General features: G+C 38.0%; 1 protein-coding gene across 2 annotated transcripts; it reads left to right on the top strand.

Annotated features, from left to right (window-relative positions):
* Nucleotides 1-1,819: 1,819 nt before the first annotated feature.
* Nucleotides 1,820-23,015, top strand: soat2 (sterol O-acyltransferase 2). 2 transcript variants are annotated; one of them, XM_037534865.1, is made up of 17 exons: nt 1,820-2,162; nt 5,517-5,584; nt 5,717-5,871; nt 7,368-7,426; nt 7,571-7,722; nt 7,832-7,882; nt 7,983-8,090; nt 8,219-8,501; nt 11,407-11,482; nt 11,613-11,697; nt 11,823-11,868; nt 11,947-12,076; nt 13,328-13,425; nt 13,515-13,613; nt 13,874-14,009; nt 18,595-18,740; nt 19,161-23,015. In XM_037534865.1, the coding sequence occupies exons 3-17, from the start codon at nt 5,772-5,774 to the stop codon at nt 19,209-19,211; spliced, it is 1,620 nt and encodes a 539-aa protein (XP_037390762.1). In that variant the 5' UTR covers nt 1,820-2,162; nt 5,517-5,584; nt 5,717-5,771; the 3' UTR covers nt 19,212-23,015. The 2 variants fall into 2 exon arrangements, with proteins under 2 accessions (XP_037390762.1, XP_037390761.1); XM_037534864.1 differs by having other exon boundaries at nt 5,517-5,601; nt 19,161-20,014.
* Nucleotides 23,016-23,157: the final 142 nt, after the last annotated feature.

The following is a 23,157-nucleotide window of genomic DNA, read 5'->3' as shown; positions in this document are numbered from 1 at the left end:
GTGGGGTCAAAATGATCATGAGAACGGTGAACAAAAATCCCAGAACTACATGGAGGGACCTGATGAACGACCTGCAGAGAGATGGGACCAAAGTAATAAAGGCTACCATCAGTAACACACTACGCTGAGAGAGACTCAAATCCTGCAGTGCCAGGCGTGTCCCTCTGCTTAAGCCAGTACATGTCCAAGCCTGTCTGAAGTTTGCCAGAGAGCATATGGATGATGCAGAAGAGGATTGGGAGAATATCATGTGGTCAGATGAAACCAAAATAGAACTTTTTGGTAAAAACTCAACTTGTCATGTTTGGAGGAAGAAGAATGCTGAGTTGCATCCCAAGAACACCATACCTACTGTGAAGCATGGAGGTGGAAACATCATGCTTTGGAGCTGTTTTTCTGCAAAGGGGACAGGACGACTGATCCGTGTTAAGGGAAGAATGAACGGGGCCATGTATCATGAGATTTTAAGCCAAAACCTCCTTCCATCAGTGAGAGCTTTGAAGATGGAACGTGGCTGGGTCTTCCAGCATGACAATGATCCCAAACATATCCCGATCCCAAACGCACGGGCAACGAAGGAGTGTCTCCAGACCTCAACCCCATAGAAAATTTGTGGAGGGAGTTGAAAGTCAGTGTTGCCCAGTGACAGCCCCAAAACATCACTGCTCTAGAGGAGATCTGCAGGAGGAATGGGCCAAAATATCAGCTACATTGTGTGCAAACCTGGTGAAGATTTACAGGAAACTTTTGACCTCTGTCATTGCCAACAAAGGTTATATTACAGAGTATTGAGTTGAACTTTTGTTATTGACCAAATACTTATTTTCCACCATAATTTATAAATTGTTTAAAAATCCTACAATTTCCTGGATTTTTTTTCTCAGTCTTTCATAGTTGAAGTATACCTATGATGAAAATTACAGACCTCTCTCATCTTTTTAAGTAGGAGAACTTGCACAATCAGTGGCTGACTAAATACATTTTTGCCCCACTGTATATGTTGTCAATGTCTAAAAAAAGGCAAGAACTGACTCACTTAGAAACAAATGTACCAACAAACCAACAATGGCTCTTTTGGAACAATGCCATAAAATAACCCCTTTTGTTTCCATGAAGAACCTCTCAATTGAGTTTTTAATGACCCATTAATTGAAAAGTTCTGTAAGGAATAAAAAAAATGGTCACTCCAATGTACTCTTTTGTTTTTCTTTTTTTTAAGAGAGTGATGCTGATATATGCCAGTAGAACCTTAAAGGGAATATATAGAACTGTAAATACTAAAACACCCATTTGAGTGCATAAATGGTTCTTTGCATAGTTGAATGATTCTTCTCTGTCACTGATAACCTGTTGTATAATATTATGTTACTTTAAAGACCTTTTTAAAAATTGTGCTATATAGCACCAAAAATAATACCACTATTGTTACAAGTCAAAAAATATTTTTGAATACTGTATAAAGCCCTTTTTGCTAAGAGTGTGGAGGAAGGAAAGAAAAGAGAGATGACAGTAGAAAATGTAATTGGGTCACACAGACCAAGAGCCATACAGAGATAAAGGGCAATTAAAGTTACCATAAGAATACAGTCAATGGCACTAAAGTCCAAACGCATCAGTAACAGAGAGAGTTTGGCCCAAAACCAAACAAATACAATCCACTCAGATGTCATACTGTGCTCTTTTAAAGTAGATAAGGCTCTTAACAAAGTTCACATTCATAGGAGGCACCTGTACCCGTCACTCCAAATGCAGATAGTGATAGATAATGCAATCAAACCCTGATATCATCAACAATCTAGATGTTAATTCTGAGAAAACAAGAGACAGACTGAGTAAGAAAGAGAGACGAGAGGTCTTTCTCTGACCTAGAAAACTGAGGTTCAGATGTGATAAAGATCAGTAAAAGGGGGGCTGGTGGCCAAACAGATCAATAAGGGGCACATGTTTAACCCGTGGCTGGAGAAGGGATGATGGTTGAGCCATGGAGCGCAGCAGGAACACAGAAAGCAGGGCAAAGTCGGCCAGAGGTAACGCAGGACAGAGGTCTTAAACACACACTCACATGCAGCTGGCAGACTCCGGACAGAACACATATGGTCGATCCTGGTCCTCAGAAGGAACAATGTGGAGGGTCTGATTCTCAGAGGAGGTGTTTGTGAAAGGTGAGTTCAGGAAGAAACTTCAGGCCTATATGGGACGATTTAATAGGACACTTGTTACAACCTTGTTTTTTCTGCCTTTGAAGATTTACCTTTCTAAATTAGCTAGCAGTGAGTCGACGTGAGCATGACTGTGGTGTAATCTAAAGACTTTATCACATCACTAGAACTGAGTTTGGAGTTTTCTTCTCTGAGTGAGAAGTGATGTTCTGTGTTTACACTATCAGGTGAAATGAGCTACAACTACTCGACTAACTGACTGAATACTGATGTCCAATATTTTATCTAAAAAAATCTAAGCTGAGACAAAGATAAAATTATTTTTTGTCTTTTGATTTAATCAAATATTTATAACCATAAAATATGCTTGATATAATGAATGGCTTTCTGCGAGAATATACTCTGTCTCAAAAAAGAGACAAAAAGATAAAGTATAGACACAATATTTTAATTATATGATTAATATGTACAATAATAATCATTAATTATGAATATGCTCTTATTTACTATAATATAAAGTGAGTGTGTTATCACCTGTAAAACCACTACAAACCACTACATAAGATTAAATACAAATAAACATAATTAGGTAAAAAGTAAAAGGCTTTATTGTTTTCAGGGACAAAATTATAAACAGCACTGTGCAAAAGTTGTAGGCATATGAGCAAATTATGTGGATCATTATACTAAACTGGTTCAAACTCAGGTTCAAAGTTCGAGTTTAAAACATTGTAACTTGTAATAGAGTTGGATGTTAAACTACAATCATTTTGCTTTGAGTGACTCAAAATAAGTCACTAACAAAACAATCATAAACCTACCAAAACATTCGGAAATTTTCTATTTTGGTAATGACAATTTTAGATCATTTTGAGCAGAACTCCAAAACAAGTCAGTACATACATGACTTGCTTTGGACCTTGCTTTTTGCGCTGGGGCACAGTCATGCTGGAACAGAAAAGGGCCTTCCCCAAACTGTTGGAAGCATACAATTGTCCAAAATGTCTTGGTCTGCTGAAGCATTAAGATTTCCGTTTACCAGAACTAAGGGGTCTATGGTAAACCCCTGAAAAACAACCCCATTTATTATCCCTCCTCCACCAAACTTTACAGTTGGCACAGTACAGTCAAGCAGGTAACGTTCTCCTGGCATTCGCCAAATGCAGACTCGACCATTAGATGGGCAGATAGAAAAGCAGGATTTGGTACTTTACAGAATACGTTTCCACTGCTCCAGAGTCTAGTGGTGGCGTGCCTTACACCACCCCATCAGACACTTGGCATTGTGCTTGGTGATTTAAGGCTTACATGCAGCTGCTCAGCCATGGAAACTCATGCCCATTGATTTTAATGATTAAGGGGTGTGTCCCAATACTTTTGTCCACATAGTGTATGTTTTCTTGTAATTTTCTCAGCTCTCTGCTAAATTAGCACTGAAAAACATCCTAATATATTTTATTTCTAATTGAAGAATGCTTAGTCAGACTGTGCAACAAGGTGGAATCCACACACTGCATGATGTGCTGTCATAAATGCTGATTGAGAAGGCAAATGCAGCATGCCTGACTTTATAAATTATGTCACTACCATTAAAGGAATTTTATGGTCACAGTTAAAATGCTTTATTTACATATCAGTGCGAATTTACACTTTCTTATAAATATATAAAAACTTAACAGGATGAAAATAAATAGTTAATTCACATTTATGGAAAGTTGTTAGTTTATTCAGTGATTTACAGAGACATTCTGTAAATCTGTTTTGTTGTGATGATGTTTTCTCCTTTTTTTTGCCAATTTGACATGATGCCAATCATTTGACTAGAAACTAGATCATTAATGAGACATCAGGCAAAATGCAGAATCAGAATAGAATTATAATTATCTCAGTAAATACGCAAATATTTAACTTAAATAGAAGCATTCATAATTTGACAGAATTTTTAATTTGTTCAAATCTGAAGTGAATTTACAGCAGATATTTGAAAGCTAATCATCAGTGTTTTCATAGGTCATTTACACTTTAAACATGCTTTGTCTAAGGACAGTGAACTAAGATGATGTTAAATATTTTATAATGTAGTGGAATCAAATGTAGGATACATTTATTTTTATTATAATCAGTTGATTAAATGTTTCCAAAAGTTCATTTTGAATAGTACTTTAAAATAGTAATGAGGTGCTTATACTCTACTACTCTCCAACCCATTCATCACTTTTAGTGCAGGCCTTACATGCCATAAAAAATGTCCATGACATCAAACATTACAACCGCAACATTTAGCCAAGTTATATTAGCTTTCCAGTATTAAATCATAGAAAGATACAGATAGACAAACACATCCCAAACCTGTGGAAAGCATTTCTGTGTCCTTTATAATACATTTTAAACAAGCAAAAGTTCTTCATTATTATCTTGGAAGATAAAAAGTACATGTTAAATATGAATCATTAGTTCTTCTTCAATATGAGTCAGCCATGCACACCAAGACTCAGCACCACAGCCTTGGGGAGTAACATGTTACTGTCCGACAGTGACCTCTCTCTATCTGTTTGTCAATACTGTGTACTCTCTCAGGCAGACATCCATTTTTACCTATCTGTATGTTATCTGGGATAAAGCAGTGAACTCCCTTCAGGACAAGTTAATCCTTGTTGTGGGAGATTGAGGGTTATACCTCTGAAAAACATCAGGGGTAACTAGAGGTCAAACTGACTTTGCAGATGTCCAGTATGGAGGAGCTAAATATTTATGTTTTTCACTGTTATCCTACTTTGGCAACAAAAGTGGAGTAGCCTCAGCCCATACTGAATTAAAAATACAGGTACTTCTGTGAATTAATGAGTCAAGAAAGTGTAAAAGTATCTTAGCACAAAAAAGTACAAACATTTGTTAGACCCTGTTTTTCTGTTGATGGACGCGATCTATACTATTTTATGGACACCATAAGGTATACCTGATGCCATTATCTTTGGCAATGTTATTAAAAGAATACCAAGCATGCTCATTGTCAGAGGTGTGAGCAATGCCAAATGTGCAAAGTCAGAGTTGGTGACCAATCGCAAAGCAGTACAAATGACATCACCAACTTACACATAATGAAATTCAACATGGAAAATAAATCAGTGACTAAAAGTTAATGATTAAAACACAGATGTACATTACTCAGAAAAACATCAAGAGTTAAAGGTATCATCATTTGAAAATCAAATTTGAAAATGTATGTAAGTGTAACCAGTTACTAGCACCTAAGTTCTATTCTCCATCCATTCATCCATCCATCCATCCATCCATTCATCCATCCATCCATCCATCCATCCATCCATCCATCCATGTTCTAAGCCACTTCTCCTTCAGGGTCGCGGGGGGGTACAGGAGCCTATCCCAGCAGAAATCGGGCAGAAGGCAGGATACACCCTGGACAGGTTGCCAGTCCATCACAGCAAGTTCTATTCTATTCTATTCTATTCAATTCTATTCTATTCTACGCTTTTCTCTATGACAGTAATGAAGAATCATTTGCATTTACATCTAATGTTTTCTCCTTTCTACCACAGACATCAAATCAGGATTCATAAATTATAACCTAATAGTCCTGAAAGCATAGTAACCATGGCAACCAACAACACAGGCAGCAGTGCAGTGCATCGCAACCTTGGCAAGACATCCTTTAGCAGGCCGTCTCCCACAGAGAATGGCTCTACCAGACATGGTGCGTATTGAACATCTTTGATGTGTTTTAGTGTAGTGTCTATTTCAGATAGTTCTAAACTGTCCACTTCAAGTAGTTCCAGTCAAAAATATCTCTTTAAGATAAAATTACCCTGTAATGACCATGAAGTGCTGTAACATCTGCACTTCAAGCACTGAATTAACTCTTTAGTAAATATTGCATAACATGAGAATCTATGCCTAAACATTACAGTGTGTGCATGTGTGTGTGTGTGTGTGTGTGTGTGTGTGTGTGTAAAACTACTAAAATGCAATTCATTGTAAAAGTCCAAGACCCTTCTTTTGTTTACTGTCCAGTCTAAACAGCCATTAAATATAAGTTCACTTTTCAGTGTCAAAAACAGAAAACATATTTAACAGAAAATTTCACAGAAGCCTCAACAACTGAATATAATATCAACTTTTTCAGTATTTTGTGGCACTTTGTCTTTTTTTACAGTTTCACTTCTTTTCATGAGACTTTTTTTCTGTTTTCTAAAGAATTCTGCACACTGTAAATGGAAACAGTTTGCTTTACTAAGCAAGTTTATTTATTGTAGACCGAATTGATTTTACCCAAAGAATTTTTAGACCTAACTTGAAATGAATATGTTAATTTACTTAGTAAAGTGAGGCAACCAGTTTCCCAACTGTTTTAGGTAAACTCAACATATGCAGGGATACTTTTTCTCACCTTCAAAGTTCAGTCTTAGAAGTTAGTTGCACTTTCTGCTTCTCACAATCCAAGTAATCCCAAACAAATTAAGTGATGTTGTGGTCTGGGGGTCTGGGAGGGGGGGGGGGGGGGGGGGGGTGGTCAGTCCATCTCTCTGAGAACACTAGCACCTTTTTGTTTGATTCGCAAATGTTCATTTTTTGGCCTATTTCCTTTTCCCAGTAATGGCTTCTTGACAGGTACACATCCTTTCAGACCCATAGTGCTGAGTTATCTTCTCAGCATGGAAAAATGGAGAGAAACACCTGTGATTTTTTTCAGATCTGAAGACAGAGTGGAGCTTGATTTTCTCCTCTTTATCAAAGATGAAAGCTTTTATCTGCTTTTATCTGAAGTGCTGTTTATCTGACAGTGACAATTTTGTTGGTCTACCATGTCGTGCACAGCTGTTAGGCGTCCCATTTTCTCTGTATCTTTGAATTATTATTTTTTTTAATTCTAGTTTTGGAAACTCCTTTTTTTTACTTATTTTTCTCTTTCTCCTTCCTTATGCAAGTGGATTATCTTCCCAGAAAGAACAATTAACTTGTCCTTAATGGCTGTTTTGACTGTAAATTAATATATAACAAATGAAAGACAGTCTCTAGTCAGCCTACTAGCCTAGAGGAGAAGGCACCCATCCAGAACTCCAGCCCAAGTTTTCAGAATTCCCTCTCTACAGCTCTACAGTCTCTTCTCATTCTACAACCATATGTTGAAGAGAGGATCTGAACTCACAAAAAGAAAAGCATGTAAATGGATGATAATTTTCACATTTGCAGATTCCAGTCACACAGAATTTCATTCAGAAGACATGGTGCAATGGGCAAGACATGTGGAGGTAAGAAAGATGTTCTGTTTTAGCCTTGAAGAATTCTTTGTAAGTATTCAAAGTTAATGAGCATAACAGGTTATGATTCATTGCTTTAAGAAACAGTTAATGTCCTGGCAAATACATGATGGTGTTTTACTGTTCTCTAATCAGAGGATAAAGGCAGAGGTCATTGAACTAGTGAAGGTTCAGATGAGCGAGATATTGGACAAAGCACTAACAGACTCACTGAAGTCCCTCTCCCAAAGCACACACTCAGATGCAGTTGGGAATACACACTCACACACTGATGAGAAAGCTAGGAGGTGAGAATGACCAAACTGAGTAACAAAATGCTGTACACAATTGTAAAAGAACCATGTCGATGCAGTATAATAGAGTTAAAAAATGATGAATGAACAATTATAATTTCAGACATAGAATGGAGGATGGGAAGGTATTTGTGGTCAGACAGTCCATACTTGAGTAAGTTGGAATAAAATATGAATATGAAATACTGTATATTAGTAATACAAGAACTCATATATAAAATTATGAATTCTGCAATTTCTCTTTCTCACTGTAGTGAACTGTTTGAGATCAGTCACATCAGGACCATCTATCACATGTTTATCGCAGCTCTCTTCCTCTTCATCATCAGCACTCTGGCAGTGGATTACATTGACCAGGGAAGGTGGGTGTCATACCTGTTGTACTACCTCTAAACTCATTTGCAATAAACTTCCTCTTTTTTTTTTAGAAACTTTGGCAGCTGTACTACAAAGTATACAAGTCTAACTGCTTCTTGTGTCCTAATCTCAGACTGGTTCTAGATTTCGACTTGTTCTTCTATGCCTTTGGCCAGTTGGGAACTGTCATATGGGCCTGGCTCATCATGTTCAGCTACAGCTTGCTTGGACCGTACCATGTTCTTAGTCAGTGGGCAGACCTGTACCATCATTGCCAGTGGAAGATGTCAGTGTCAGTGGCCACAGCTGTGACCCTGTTGGTGGCTCAGATGGGCATTTTGGGTTATTTCCCTGTGTACGTGGTCCTGCACTACCAGCTGCCCCCAGCATCACGTTTCATCGTCGTCCTAGAGCAGGTACTGTCAAGTTGCAAAAAAAGCAAGAACAAGTGTATTTAGTCACAATTAAAGTCCCATATCACTGCTGTTACAACAAATTAAATATTTTTTTATTTTTAAACATTTGACAAGAAATCAGAATCAGAAATCCAAAATTTCTTAGAATAAATGTCTTCTTACACTAACATACAATAAATTGTAGAATGTTTTTTTGTTGGGTGACATTTACTTTTACTGTTATTTTTCTTGCATTTTATCTTTGCATCTGTGGTCCACTTATAATATCTTTGTAGTTTTGTACAGCAAAAATAGTCATAAGTCCTTGTTACATGACCATTTTCCAAACTTTTTATCTTTTAGAATTAAACAGGCTGCTTAGTTACCTTTATGCCTTTAAAATTTAGATATGTAAATGGCCTCTGCTCTGATTGGCTGCCCTGTGTTGTGCTTCATTCAGGAAGATTTTAAGGCTCAAACACTTCTTATAACTACTTTAAGCTGAATAGATGAATATCTGTAAATATTTGGTTTTTCATGACACCACAGACACAATGCAGACAGGTTGTTTTGGCACTTAGTTTCCATATATGGACTGAATTGTCTGGAGAGTGACCAGTATGTTTTGAAATTTTGACATTTACATACCACATCAAATTCTATTATTTAAAAAACAGCCGATTGGTTTTCCATGAATTGGGCCCTTTAACATCTAAGTACACACTTAAGAATTGGTATATCATTTTGGGCAACATCATAGTTCCAGGATAATTTAACCAAATTATGAACCACTTCACAATATGACTGCCCTCTTAAAGGGTTCATGAATGGTGTAAATTATTTATTTAATCTATGATTAGTTTAGAATGAATAATTCTTATTTCTTATCATAAACACCTTGAAATTATAGATTAGTTATAACACATAGTTAAAAAGGGTAACGGTGACCTGCTGCTGGTCAAATAGTCCACATTAACCTTAACTGTTAAACCACAGAAAATGCTGACTGATGGAGAAAAGGCAAAAAAGATAAAACAGGATAAGTCACCAGTCCTTATCTTACCTTATCTTCTCCAGTTATTCGTCAGCTTCATCACATGCTTGTTAATAAGTTACTGCCTTTTAACCACCAGTGGGACGTCTTATTACTCAGCAATGATCTAATGATGTAGAGAGTGGGCAAGCAATAATCCAGTAAAGGAATGTTATAACAACTGGCCACACTTGGAATGTTGTCCTAACAAAGATGTCAGTCAAACCCTAAGATTACTATTGCATCCAGTGTACATTACAGCCTAGGAGCATTATATCAAGCTGTGTAACAATCATGAAGATGATGGCAGATAACATGATGAAAATGTCAAGTTAAATAATTTTGTGTGGACCTTAGTCTGGTAATTCCATGTATTACTGTAGGCCAAATGATCATTTATGACCAATACAACATCCTGTGCAGGGTAAAATGGTAGCAACCTACTAGCAAATATTTGATAGCTGTCAAATGGCAGGTTTAATGCTGACTGATGGATAAATAATACATTTTAAAACATGGTAATCTTATTTCAAAGTGGCTATAACTTTAAAATGCCAGATTTTAGGTATTAACTGGGCACATGTGTTTAACTGAAGTGCTGTTTAATTATTTTGGCCAAAACTGAAGTAAATAACCAGTCATGCTAAATTACAGTACAAAGACACTTAAAGACATAGGAATTTTACCATTCTCTTCAGATTTACTTTCCTGTTTAAACACATGACTTTACAATGGAATGTTTATCACAGTGTTACTCCAAAGATTTTGTCACAAATGTGAGTCAAAACTAAAATAAATGCTATTTAAAACTTAGCTGACATTTATTCATCCTGACCGTCTCACTGTTTAGTCTGGAACTACGACTCATATCAATGAGTAACCAGTGAGACTCACAAGCTTCCTTGCATTGTGCTCAGGGATCACTTTGTCTAGCGTCCTCCACTTACTGCTGGTCCAAAGTCTTTTTCTCCCCTCAACACAAAAGTAGAACATTCCAATTCCATGTTACTCACTCCACACCCAGATAACACAAGCTTATTTAACCAGATGTAACAGTGCAGCCACATGAATAATGCATCTCTCATCAAACGTGGAAATAACAACAAGGAAATGGCCAAATGAAAGCAGGAGTGCATAGTGGAGAAGATGGTATTATCAGAGGATGGTACTATAAAGGATTTCTCTTGATTAAATTCCCTTTTTGAGTGCTCATAAAGGTGAAGGGGATGCAGGGAAACTGGATTTGAAGCAAAGTTCAACAAAAAATTCAGCTTTGTACATTAACACAAGCAAAACATCAGAGAGAAAAATCAGATTAAAATGATCATGTCAAAGATATTTTTTAAAGGAAAATAAGTTTTGATGACCATCATATTTTTTTTGCAACTTAGGAAATTTACTGGAAAAAAGAACCACATTGTAATTCAATGTGACTGAGATTTAATTGTTCCACTATGGCCAATGTCAAGGAAGTGATCAAAAAGTAAGGAAGCGTAGGTCAGGTTTGTGGCTTGTAGATCATTTTGAGAGACAATCACGTAGTAATTAATTTTCAACAGAATCCACAGACATAGTTTGTTGAATTGTAGCATGTGTCCATTTATTAGTGCTTTTAGTCCAGATGAAACTGTTGTTCTGGTCTTATGAAAATGAAGCATAGTGATAGGCTTTAGGGACATTTGTCATACTCAAAACATGTCCCTCTTAGCCACAGTGACTTATAGTTTAACAATGGTACTGAGGTAGGTAGACATAGTGTTAGGCACCAAGCCCAAGGACTCTTAATGACATCTAGTATGGATTGCTTGTCTAAGTGGGGGAAATCAAAGTCTGTTTCATGGAGTACAGCAGTATTACTTACAACACTATACAACCTGGTCTTGTTTTTAACAGATCCGATTCCTAATGAAGAGCTACTCCTTTATCCGGGAAACAGTTGCGGCCGTACTCAGAGCCAAACCAGTAAAAGGTAATTCCAGCAAGGTTACTCACTTGGTCATCCTAGACCCGTCCCTCCTATTTGAACCAGTTCTTTAGAAATACAGAGCCAGGATCCCAGTGTTCCTGTGAGATTTGACTCTGAATGGTGTTTGTTCCAGGTGAAGCTTGCAGATTCCCTACTCTTTCCAGCTACCTGTACTTCTTGTTTTGCCCAACTCTGATTTACAGGGAGACATACCCTCGGTAAATGTGCCTCACTCTGTAATACATTAGCCCACACCTACTGACTGATTCAAAGACCACTGGCATTATGAAATGAAAAGGGAACATGCTAAATATGTGTTGTATTTTTTGCCTCTCTTTAATAGAAACCCCTACATAAGATGGAACTATGTGTGGAGGAACTTTGCAAAGGTATGACTGACTGATTTTCTTGCTACTGTTAAATGTACTCACTTTGCTGACATGATTTATTCAGACCTTATGTTGTAGATTTTGGGCAGTCTGTTTTACCTGTACTTCATCTTGGTGCGTCTGTGTATCCCTGTGCTTATGAATGAGAGCAACAGGCCATTCAGTACACGCACTCTGATCCTGGCTATATTCCACGCCACCTTACCAGGTACATACCACACATTTTGTTAACATACTAGGCAACACAGAGACACACATGATTACTTGCTTCCTTCAGTAGAGCCACAACAGTCTGTAGAGCGAGATTCTCCAGTTTAATGACCAAGAAAATCTGATGATGATATATGTTGAAGGTGGAAGGAAACTTCAAAGAATTACAAGCACCTCGGAGTTGATGTTTTGGAGCTGGGCTGTTTGGATTGTTTGCTGGCTTTGCTCCAGGAATCTGTATTTATCAGCCTCCGTGGCTACGCTACCACCATTTCTTTATCGCTGTGGGGGTGAAGTCCTAATGTTTGTGAAGTTTGTGTGTGATGCCTGCTGGGTATTGTCATAAGAGAATATTTAAGAAAGAATACACAACAAACTGGCAGATGCAATGCTGCCCTGTAATGCTGCACAACATTACAAATAACATTAAATGCTAGTCATAGGTGAATGCTACACATAAATAATAAATAATACAGACCTCACCAGTAAGCTTAAATCTCTACTGACTTTTTGGTAACACTTTATTTTGGAGTGGTCCTTTGTAGGTGATTAATAAATATAATTAAAGTCTTAACAGATAAACAGTAATATATCAACAACATCAGTGAAGTAGTGGTAGTGAAAAATCTGAATACACTGAAGTAAATATCTTGTAGCTGTTCTGTTGATTCATTGCTTACATTAAGTAGATGTGTTGTTAAAATTTTACTTGCATTATGCCAAACATAACCTTACCCAAAACATAATCCTAACCTTAACCTCAACCCAAAACCTAATAATAACCCTGCCCCTAGTCCTAACCCTAACCTTAGCCCAAAACCTAATCGTAACCCTCCTGTTTTTTTGACATGTTACTGAGAGTCCACTGAGAGTTTATTTCATCTAAAAAGGACCACTCAAAATAAAGGACCTCTCAAAAAAATGTTCTTCTTAGAATGCAGCCACTTTTCATTTATTCAGTACAGATGCACAGTAGCACAGTGGTTTTTAATCTAATCTCCATAGATGTACTGGGGCTGTTTATGTACTTGGAGAGATGAGATAGGACTGTTTAGTATTGGGTGGGTAGGCGGGTGGGTGATGTTTAATATTGGGTGGGTGGGTACCAGCTCAAAGTTCTGTAAAACTTACAGAATAATACTAAGCCAAAGAGCCATGGTTCCTCATTAACAGCTGTTCTTTATAGTGCTGTACTCAGAATGTTATGGGCTTATCTAAAGCAGCTGTATGTGTTGTGTTCCTCTGCCAGGAATGCTGATGCTGTTACTGGGCTTCTTTGCGTTTCTGCACTGCTGGCTCAATGCCTTTGCAGAGATGCTGCGCTTTGCTGACCGGATGTTCTACAAAGTGAGTGTCCTCACTCTTTACTTACTCTAAATACATGCAGTGTAATTACAGGCCTAACCACCACTATTGTACCCCTTCCCTATGATTAGGACTGGTGGAATTCTACCTCTTTTGCTAACTACTACCGTACCTGGAACATTGTGGTGCATGACTGGCTTTATTATTACGCCTACCGAGATTTCCTCTGGGTAAGTTGCTGAACTTTATTCACATTAGAATTCATTGTCCCTGCAGCAGTGTTTCCAGTCCTAGGGGCCCCATGTTCTGCATATTTTTGACTTTCCTTCATCTAGCACACCTGATCACCTCAGTAACTATTTAGCAAGCTCTTTGTGCTGGCTCAGATGGGTTAAAGCAGGCAAAGTACAAAAATGCACAAAGGGCAGGGTCTGCAAAACTGTAGTACCTGTAGATTTGACCTCTGACCTTTCCATAATCTCCTCCTCAGCTATCAGGTCACCGTCTCCGTCCAGTGGCCACTCTGTCCGTGTTTGCAGTTTCAGCTGTTGTTCACGAGTATACTTTCACCATGGGCTTCGGCTTCTTCTACCCTGTGATGTTTTGTCTTTTTGCAGTGATCGGAGGTAAGACATGCAATAATCTGTTCACAAAGAAAGCACTTGTGAAAGGGAGATCCCAATGATTTTTCAAAATTTCTGCATAGGTCATTTGGTAAGATGTAAAAAAGTAATTTAGAGTGGCTTGATGTGAGATGGTTCATTATAGGGCAACTTATCGACTCAGTTGGAGACCATTTTGCCTTTAAACATCCTGCATTGACCTTTCTGCCATGAATGGATTTAACTCATTACATTTCATGCCAGAACCTTCGCAAAACAATTGTAAATCAAGATCTGTGATATCAGGCAGCGCATCGATAACCATTTTGTGTAATAGATTACGAGGGAGCTTTTAGAACTTTTTAAAAACTTATCAGATGTCTGGTTCATATCACCACTGTTATGAACAATTCTGTTATAAACAATTCTGTATGTTTCTGTAGAATAGTGCATTTCACATCAATCCACTCTGAATGACTTTGTTTATGTCGTAATGAGTTCATTTTACAGATATTTTGAAAAACTGATGGATTTCCCCTTTAATGCTATGAGCTCCATCACTGTGCCAGCCTTGTATCTTTTTATTCTTTTTTTTTTGTGTTTTAGAATTTCAGCAGCATAAAATACTGGTCAAAAGTTTGGACACACCAGACCAAACTTGTTTTTCATGATTTTAGAAGGTTTTTGATCTAAAAAAAAAAAAGTAAGGCATTTGCTTAAATATTTGATATTTGTTGATAAATATAAATAATGTAACTGTAGTCTACAAATTTAGTTCTAAATTTAAAATAATTCTAAAATTATTTTTAAATATTTGAATGTGAGCTGAATTCTTCAAGCCTAATCTATCTAAAAATCTATCCATCTAATAAACACACACACACACACATCACTGCTGTTGGAAGAAAACCTCGTATCTCCATTTTTGTTGTTTTTCAGTTTTTGACATAATCTAAAAATGCCTGTTGTCCTTTATTCATGATGAATGGACCAAAATAAATGGCCCAAAATGACTTGGAGAAAAGTCTCGTTCCATTGACTTACATTAAAAGTACAGCAGGTTTTTTTTCCTTCTCCTGTAAAGTTACCATTTTGGAGATACAAATCTTTCCCCAGACAACAGCGATATATATATATATATATATATATATATATATATATATATATATATATATATATATATATATATACCCACACACTGCTCAAAAATTAAAGGGAACACTCAAATAACACATCCTAGACCTAAATGAATGAAATATTCTCACTGAATACTTTGTTCTGTACAAAGTTGAATGTGCTGACAACAAAATCACACAAAAATAATTGGAAATCAAATTTATTAACCAATGGAGGCCTGGATTTGGAGTCACACACAGAATTAAAGTGGAAAAACACACTACAGGCTGATCCAACTTTGATGTAATGTCCTTAAAACAAGTCAAAATGAGGCTCAGTATTGTGTGTGGCCTCCACATGCCTGTATGACCTCCCTACAACGCCTGGGCATGCTCCTGATGAGGTGGCGGATGGTCTCCTGAGGGATCTCCTCCCAGACCTGGACTAAAGCATCCGCCAACTCCTGGACAGTCTGTGGTGCAGCGTGGCATTGGTGGATGGAGCGAGACATGATGTCCCAGATGTGCTCAATCGGATTCAAGTCTGGGGAACAAGCGGGCCAGTCCATAGCTTCAATACCTTCATCTTGCAGGAACTGCTGACACACTCCAGCCACATGAGGTCTAACATTGTCCTGCATTAGGAGGAACCCAGGGCCAACCGCACCAGCATATGGTCTCACAAGGGGTCTGAGGATCTCATCTCGGTACCTAATGGCAGTCAGGCTACCTCTGGTGAGCACATGGAGGGCTGTGCGGCCCTCCAAAGAAATGCCACCCCACACCATTACTGACCCACTGCCAAACCGGTCATGCTGAAGGATGTTGCAGGCAGCAGATCGTTCTCCACGGCATCTCCAGACTCTGTCACGTCTGTCACATGTGCTCAGCGTGAACCTGCTTTCATCTGTGAAGAGCTCAGGGCGGCAGTGGCGAATTTGCCAATCCTGGTGTTCTTTGGCAAATGCCAAGCGTCCTGCGCGGTGTTGGGCTGTGAGCACTCCTACAGCCTCCTCCATGTCTCCTGGTGTACTGGCCAGTCTCCTGGTAGTGCCTCCAGCCTCTGGACACTATGCTGACAGACACAGCAAACCTTCTTGCCACAGCTCGCATCTGGATGAGCTGCACTACCTGAGCCACTTGTGTGGGTTGTAGAGTCTGTCTCATGCTACCACGAGTGTGAAAGCACCAGGAACATTCAAAAGTGACCAAAACATGAGCCAGAAAGCACAGGTACTGAGAATTGGTCTGTGGTCCCCACCTGCAGAACCACTCCTTTATTGAGTGTGTCTTGCTAATTGTTTGATTTCACAGAAGTTTGATTTACTTGGAGTTATATTGTGTTGTTTAAGTGTTCCCTTTATTTTTTTGAGCAGTGTATATATATATATATATATATATATATATATATATATATATATATATATATATATAATATATAATATATACAATGTAATATATATATATATATATATATATATATATATATATATGTATATATATATGTTTTTACAAATTTTACAAGTTTCCTCTTCTGCTATTCATGAAATTTCAATTTGTTAATACGATATACAGTGGGTTGCAAAAGTATTCATACCCCTTGAACTTTTCCATATTTTGTCACATTACAACCACAAACATAAATATATTTCACTGGAATTTAATGTGAAAGACCAACACAAAGTGGTATACAATTGTGAAGTGGAAAGAAAATTATACATGAATCAAAACATTTTTTACAAATAAAAAACTAATAAGTGCGACGTGCAAAAGTATTCAGCCCCCTTTTCCCTGAGTGCAACCAATTGCATTCAGAAGTTGCCTGATGACTGCTAATGACTCAAAAGGGTCCACCTGTGTGTAATCTAATCTCAGTACAAATACAGCTGCTCCGTGACGGCCTCAGATGTTGGTTAAGAGAATATTGGGGAGCAAACAGCATCATGAAGTCCAAAGAACACACCAGACAGGTTAGGAATATGGTTTTGGAGAAGTTTAAAGCAGGCTTAGGTTATAAAAAGATTTCCCAAGCTTTGAACATCTCACGGAGCACTGTTCAATCCATCATCCGGAAATGGAAAGAGTATGGCACCACAGTAAACCTGCCAAGACAAGGCCGTCCACCTAAACTTACAGGCCGAACAAGGAGATCACTGATCAGAGAGGCAGCCAAGAGGCCCATGGTGACTCTGGATGAAATGCAGAGAGCCACAGCTCAGGTGGGGGAAACTGTCCACAGGACAACAATTAGTCGTGCACTACACAAATGTGGTCTTTATGGAAGAGTGGCAAGGAGAAAGCCATTGTTAAAAGAAAACCATAAGAAGTCCCGTTTGCAGTTTGCCAGAAGCCATGTTGAGGACACAGCAAAACATGTGGAAGAAGGTGCTTTGGTCAGACGAGACCAAAATAGAACTTTTTGGCCACAATGCAAAACGCTATGCGTGGCGGAGAAATAACACTGCACATCACTCTGAAAACATCATCCCCACTGTCAAATATGGTGGTGGCAGCATCATGCTCTGGGGGTGCTTCTCTTCAGCAGGGACCGGGAAGTTGGTCAAAGTTGATGGGAAGATGGATGGAGCCAAATACAGGGCAATCTTGGAAGAAAACCTGTTGGAGTCAGCAAAAGATTTGAGACTGGGGCGGAGGTTCACCTTCCAGCAGGACAACGACCCTAAACATAAAGCCAGAGCTACAATGGAGTGGTTTAAAAAAAAGAATATTCATGTGTTAGAATGGCCCAGTCAGAGTCCAGACCTAAACCCAATTGAGAATTTGTGGCAAGATCTCAAAACTGCTGTTCACAAACGCTCTCCATCCAATCTGACTGAGCTTGAGCTGTTTTGCAAGGAGGAATGGGCAAGAATTTCAGTCACTAGATGTGCAAAGCTGGTGGAGACATACCCTAAAAGACTTGCAGCTGTAATTGCAGCAAAAGGTGGCTCCACAAAGTATTGACTCAGGGGGGCTGAATACTTTTGCACGTCGCACATATTAGTTTTTTATTTGTAAAAAATGTTTTGATTCATGTATAATTTTCTTTCCACTTCACAATTGTATACCACTTTGTGTTGGTCTTTCACATTAAATTCCAGTGAAATATATTTATGTTTGTGGTTGTAATGTGACAAAATATGGAAAAGTTCAAGGGGTATGAATACTTTTGCAACCCACTGTATTTTACTCCAATTTGTGCCCCTACACTATGGCAGAAAACATCTTTATAATCTACATCATCAAACAGGGAGAGAAATTCTATAAAACTTTGGACCCCCCCTGGTGGATTTATGTGGAGGTTTTTCTTAAAATCTTTTTTACAACTGTGAGAGATCTAAATGTGTGCTGGTCAATGTTAAATAGAGTGAAAAAAATATATTGTAGTGATTGCAGGCGCATGTAAAATTTGATTGGTACTGGATATACTGGATATACACATGTTCTCATAAAATGCGAAAGAGAAAAATATGTTGTTGTGTTTACTCAATCAGCGGTCTTCAACTTCACTCTGAGTGACAAGCGCAAAGGCCCTGCATGGAACATCATCATGTGGACGTGTTTGTTCATCGGTCAAGGTGTGCAGGTGTGCCTGTACTGCCTGGAGTGGTATGCCCAGGTGCACTGTCCACGTACTGGGGTAAGGCCACTACCTACCATTCAGAGCATGCCATAAGATAGATTGTCATGTTACATCACATGCAGTATAGATGGTGTAGTAAGTAAAATTGTGATGATTAAAGTGTGATCAGGATTATGTTTTAACTCTATAAGACCAGCTAAGCCCCAGATGTGAGCTCCATGACTGAACCGACAGATGGTGTTAGATGTACTTAAAGCTCAGAGCAAATTCAGAGGCCCAGAAGGAAGACAATGCTATAAATAGACCTAAACTGCAGTAGCAGTTAAACATAACACTACTTTGGCCACTTGGTGGGGCTGGAGGAGCAGATAAATCTTTGAGGAAATGTCACATCATACACCCTTCACATTCTGATAACCATAGTTTGCTGCATTACAAATGTTTTTAAATCATTTTGTTGCTTTTTTCCACATGCAGACTGGTTTCTGGGAGTTGGTGACCCCAAGATCTTGGACATGTAAAATATAAGTGATGACATTATTGTTCATGAATTCTGTTTTACTCAAATGTCACATGGTACAACTGACAATAAAGGACTGATTATTTGGCCATGCTTTTAAGAAAGAGTGGACAGGGCACTGCATAAAGAAGACCCAAAGTCAGACATACTGAAAAACTGTTATTTCTCAGTCATGGTTAGGCTGGTTAAGTTTGTCAGTGGGTGGTGTGACCCCAGGAAAACCAAGAATGTGTACTATTTTATATATATTATATATAAATAAAATGTTTACTTTACTGAAAAAACAAAATACGTATAATCTTGAGTCCAAGAACAAAAACTAGTTTACACACGTTTTCAGAGTTGTAAATTAAAAATGTCATATTTTTCATTGTGAATTAAAGAGCAGTTGCGGCACCTGACTTTTTCTGGGAGGTAAAATTGATTATACTGTTCAAAAATCAATTTTTACCTTTATAAAAGCTATGAAACAAATTCCAATGCATTAAATAGACTTTTGCAGATAAAAATCATATTTTTAAATACATTTTTGTATATTATTTTGAAAGCCTTATTTGTCACTGAATCTAATGAGACTGAAAGCAACAATACACATTGAACTGTATACTTAATCAGTGCTATGGGGATTTTGAAATTTTCAGCTTGTTTATGTAGTGTCTAACTTTCTTAAAAATGGTTTCTTTTTTTGTTTATTGACATGTTTCTTTAATTTACAATATGTAATTACTGTAATTGTGAAGTGAGTGGGAGATGTTGCTCACCCTTGTTGTATTCCCTTTGTACTGTTGTAAATATATGTGTGCTCTATGCAGTTATGTGTGGCATAGATCATTTTTCATCAGATCGCCTCTGTCTATGAAACACTGGTCTTGTGCTCCAGTTGTTCTATAAAAGAGAGCACACAAATTGTTCGCTGAAGTGTACAACAGGGTGATTCAAAAGTCACAGGACAGGTTTTATTTTATTTTTTATTTTGTTATCGACTTTTAGCTCTGGGGTCATCTCAAACAAATTGTGTATGCTGAGAAAATATGCAACACACACCACTTTCAGCACCACATCGTGGAGGCTTGAGATAGCATAAAAAAAAAAGTAAAAAGGTGTCCTGTGACTTTTGACTCGCACTGTATATTACACTTATATAAAATTGTGTATTATTTTTACATTTCTGCAAGAAACGTCCTGCCAGTAAATGTGCTGTTACATTATTAATGGCTTCAGTATCTCTCAGCACAAGCACAGGCTGTGGGCCACATTTACAGCAGGACTGAACCCTTTAAAAAAGCCCTTTTAATTCCTAACCTGGCCTGCAGGTTGAGTAGGGCCTTGATGTGTCCATGGTTCATGTCGATTTCTAATAGGTGGGGCACGAGGCAAACGAGCTGAGCTGGGATTACAGGTGCTTTGCTAGCAAGACACCAAGCCTGTGACACAGCAAATAGCAGTTTGTGTTTGGCCTTTCTATTAACAACAGATTGCATCTAAAAGCATAATTATAATTTTTAGTATAGTATTTAGAGTTCTATGGATTGTGAGTCAGGGACGGGGAGGGGCTATGAAAAAGTTGCTTTAGGAATCTGCTTTAAGCTGCTGGTAAAAAAAAAGTGGTCAGTATATTTGTCAGTGAAAGTTAATGATGATGTAATGATTCTAGTTTATTTTAGCCTCTTAATGCTCTACTTAACATATAGATATGCTTTCCATACACCTTTAAATCCTGTGTTTCCTGTAAACACAGTAAAGGTGAGTACCTGGATGAGTGTCTGTAATGTAGGCGAGACAGAGGTGAAGGGTGACAGGCAGAGCTGGGTGGTGAAGTTTGCAGCCTCTGGATCAAACTGAGGTTCAGTCTTATGGATGTCAAACACAGTAAAGGCAGTGATTCGTCACTCTGGCATGGGTACAGGGCTGCCAGATGCAACCTATAATCTACGCTCATCTGTCAGGGGCATCAACACGTACACAAAACATTCAACTAATTTCATTTTAATACCTCTTGCACACTAGAAAATTCATAATGCTACTTATGTACAGGGCTCAAGTATCTCTCCATAACCAGTATATAAAAAGTATATCATCTGGGCAATGTATCTTCTGCGTCTCTGGTTAACGCACCTTGCTCGGTACTCCATTCACCAATCACTGCACGCTGAAAATCTCCTATTCTATGTAGAAAACAGTGCAGGTCTTTGATGGCCTTTCCATTTTTCATGTCTAGGACCAGTAAAAGTTGGGCATCCAGTGTCCTTCTGTGTAACAATTTACAACAGGGATGTCAAACCCCATCACTGAAAATGCCATATTAAAAAATCTCAACAAATTTGTGGGCCAGCTACATTTTTTTTATTTTTACTTAACATTTTGCCACGACCCCAATTGGCCATTGATGATAACTGTATTGGCATAATGAGAACTGTAGTGCAGTTCATGGGGGAAAAGGGCCAATATTAATAGATTTTTAGATCAGGACCGTTCAGTTCGCTCAGTGAGGCAACAAACATCAACACTTCATTTTTAACCTCACATTTTTCCTTTTAAAATGTTTTGAAAATTTCTAAAGTATACAGTGCATATGTAACAAAATGTAGTTTGTTATGAAATAGTTTATTTATTTATTTTTTTTAAAGTATCTCCCTTTTTTTTTAAGCCTAATCATTACACTTTCACCCCAGTACAAAAAGTATGGGCATTTATAGGCATTAAATGCTTCAAATGTCTGGTTCATAACACCAGCGCTCCAAATCCACAAACTTTTGATACACCTTTTCAGTTTGACTATTTACAGTCAAACTGTGTAGTTAGACAATGCTGTCATTCACAGTCTCTGGTGAGCCACTGCAACTGTCTTTCTCTTCTCGGCCACAGTCTGAAAAACCTTCACGCTGGCCAGTAGCTGCCCATGCCTCCACCGCTTGTCCAGATCCAGTAGAAATGGCGGGGAATCCTCATCATCATGCGACGCACCCAGGCCTCAGCCTGTCCCTGCTTGTAGACCAGCGGCCTAACGGATTGGGCTACTTCTTAGTACATTAGCTACTGGCAGGAGCGTTGCTAGGCCAGTTTTAGGGGGGCTTCAAACATCACTATGAACATGCCACCTAAACTAGGAAACACATAAGTGCAACTACAGTATAAAATCACTATCTGTTTGCACAAACTGAGACTGTACCAATCTATAATCTCTGTATTGAATAACAGATCTAGGAGCTGCAGAGAGAGGAGACAGCACTGCTTGACTTTAATATCTTTGTGTGATTTGTACCTGTTGCTATAGTAAGCTATTCAACTATTCAAATATATTCAATAATTCTTGATCAATTTTCCACCTATTGCTATTCTAAAAGTAAATGAACAGACATTTTGGTGAACATGCCCTCAGACCCCCTTAGTAAAGGCTTCCATAAATCTCTAATGTTGCCTGGCTAATCCAAATCTAATTCATCAACAGAGATTTGATTTTGATCATTTCAGATTAAAGTTGTATTTAAACAGAAACAGTCAGTTGTGTAAAATATGATATTGGAGTAGGCTTGCAGTCTAACCTCTAATGTTGTGCCACCTTAAAACATGGATTCAGAACACAGAGCAGCGAGTGAAGGATGGACACCAGTAAACGCTACGAGGACAAAGTTAGCTAGACTGGTGACCTAATCGCATTTAAGACAATTTACATACAATGTAAATAACAATAAAAAAAAAGCTTTGTTTTTTGTTTTCAGAACACACATTGAAATGTATTAAACACCCTGAATGATTCAAAGAGCCCCTGAGCATTTAATACTCTTGTAAGTTAATACAATATTTCTTTGGGATCTCTTATGCCCTCATTTGTTAATGTCATAAGAAACTGTTAAAGTGTTGCCAAAATTAAAAAGAAATCAAATGAAAAGCATGTAACTAAAGTTTTAACATTATTCAGTGCTTAATACATTGACATCAATATTTTATATCCTC

Source organism: Pygocentrus nattereri, chromosome 26 (genome assembly GCF_015220715.1).
Source record: "Pygocentrus nattereri isolate fPygNat1 chromosome 26, fPygNat1.pri, whole genome shotgun sequence".
NCBI lineage: Eukaryota > Metazoa > Chordata > Actinopteri > Characiformes > Serrasalmidae > Pygocentrus > Pygocentrus nattereri.
Note: the sequence above shows the minus strand (reverse complement) of the source record. Positions and strands in the feature narration are given on the sequence as shown.

Bases quoted from the DNA above. Each gene is read 5' to 3' on its own strand.
- soat2 (XM_037534865.1), top strand. From the start codon at position 5,772: ATGGCAACCAACAACACAGGCAGCAGTGCAGTGCATCGCAACCTTGGC. The intron at 13,426-13,514 runs GTGAGTGTCCTC...CCCTATGATTAG, and splicing joins CTGACCGGATGTTCTACAAA to GACTGGTGGAATTCTACCTC. The intron at 18,741-19,160 runs GTAAGGCCACTA...TTCCACATGCAG, and splicing joins TGCACTGTCCACGTACTGGG to ACTGGTTTCTGGGAGTTGGT.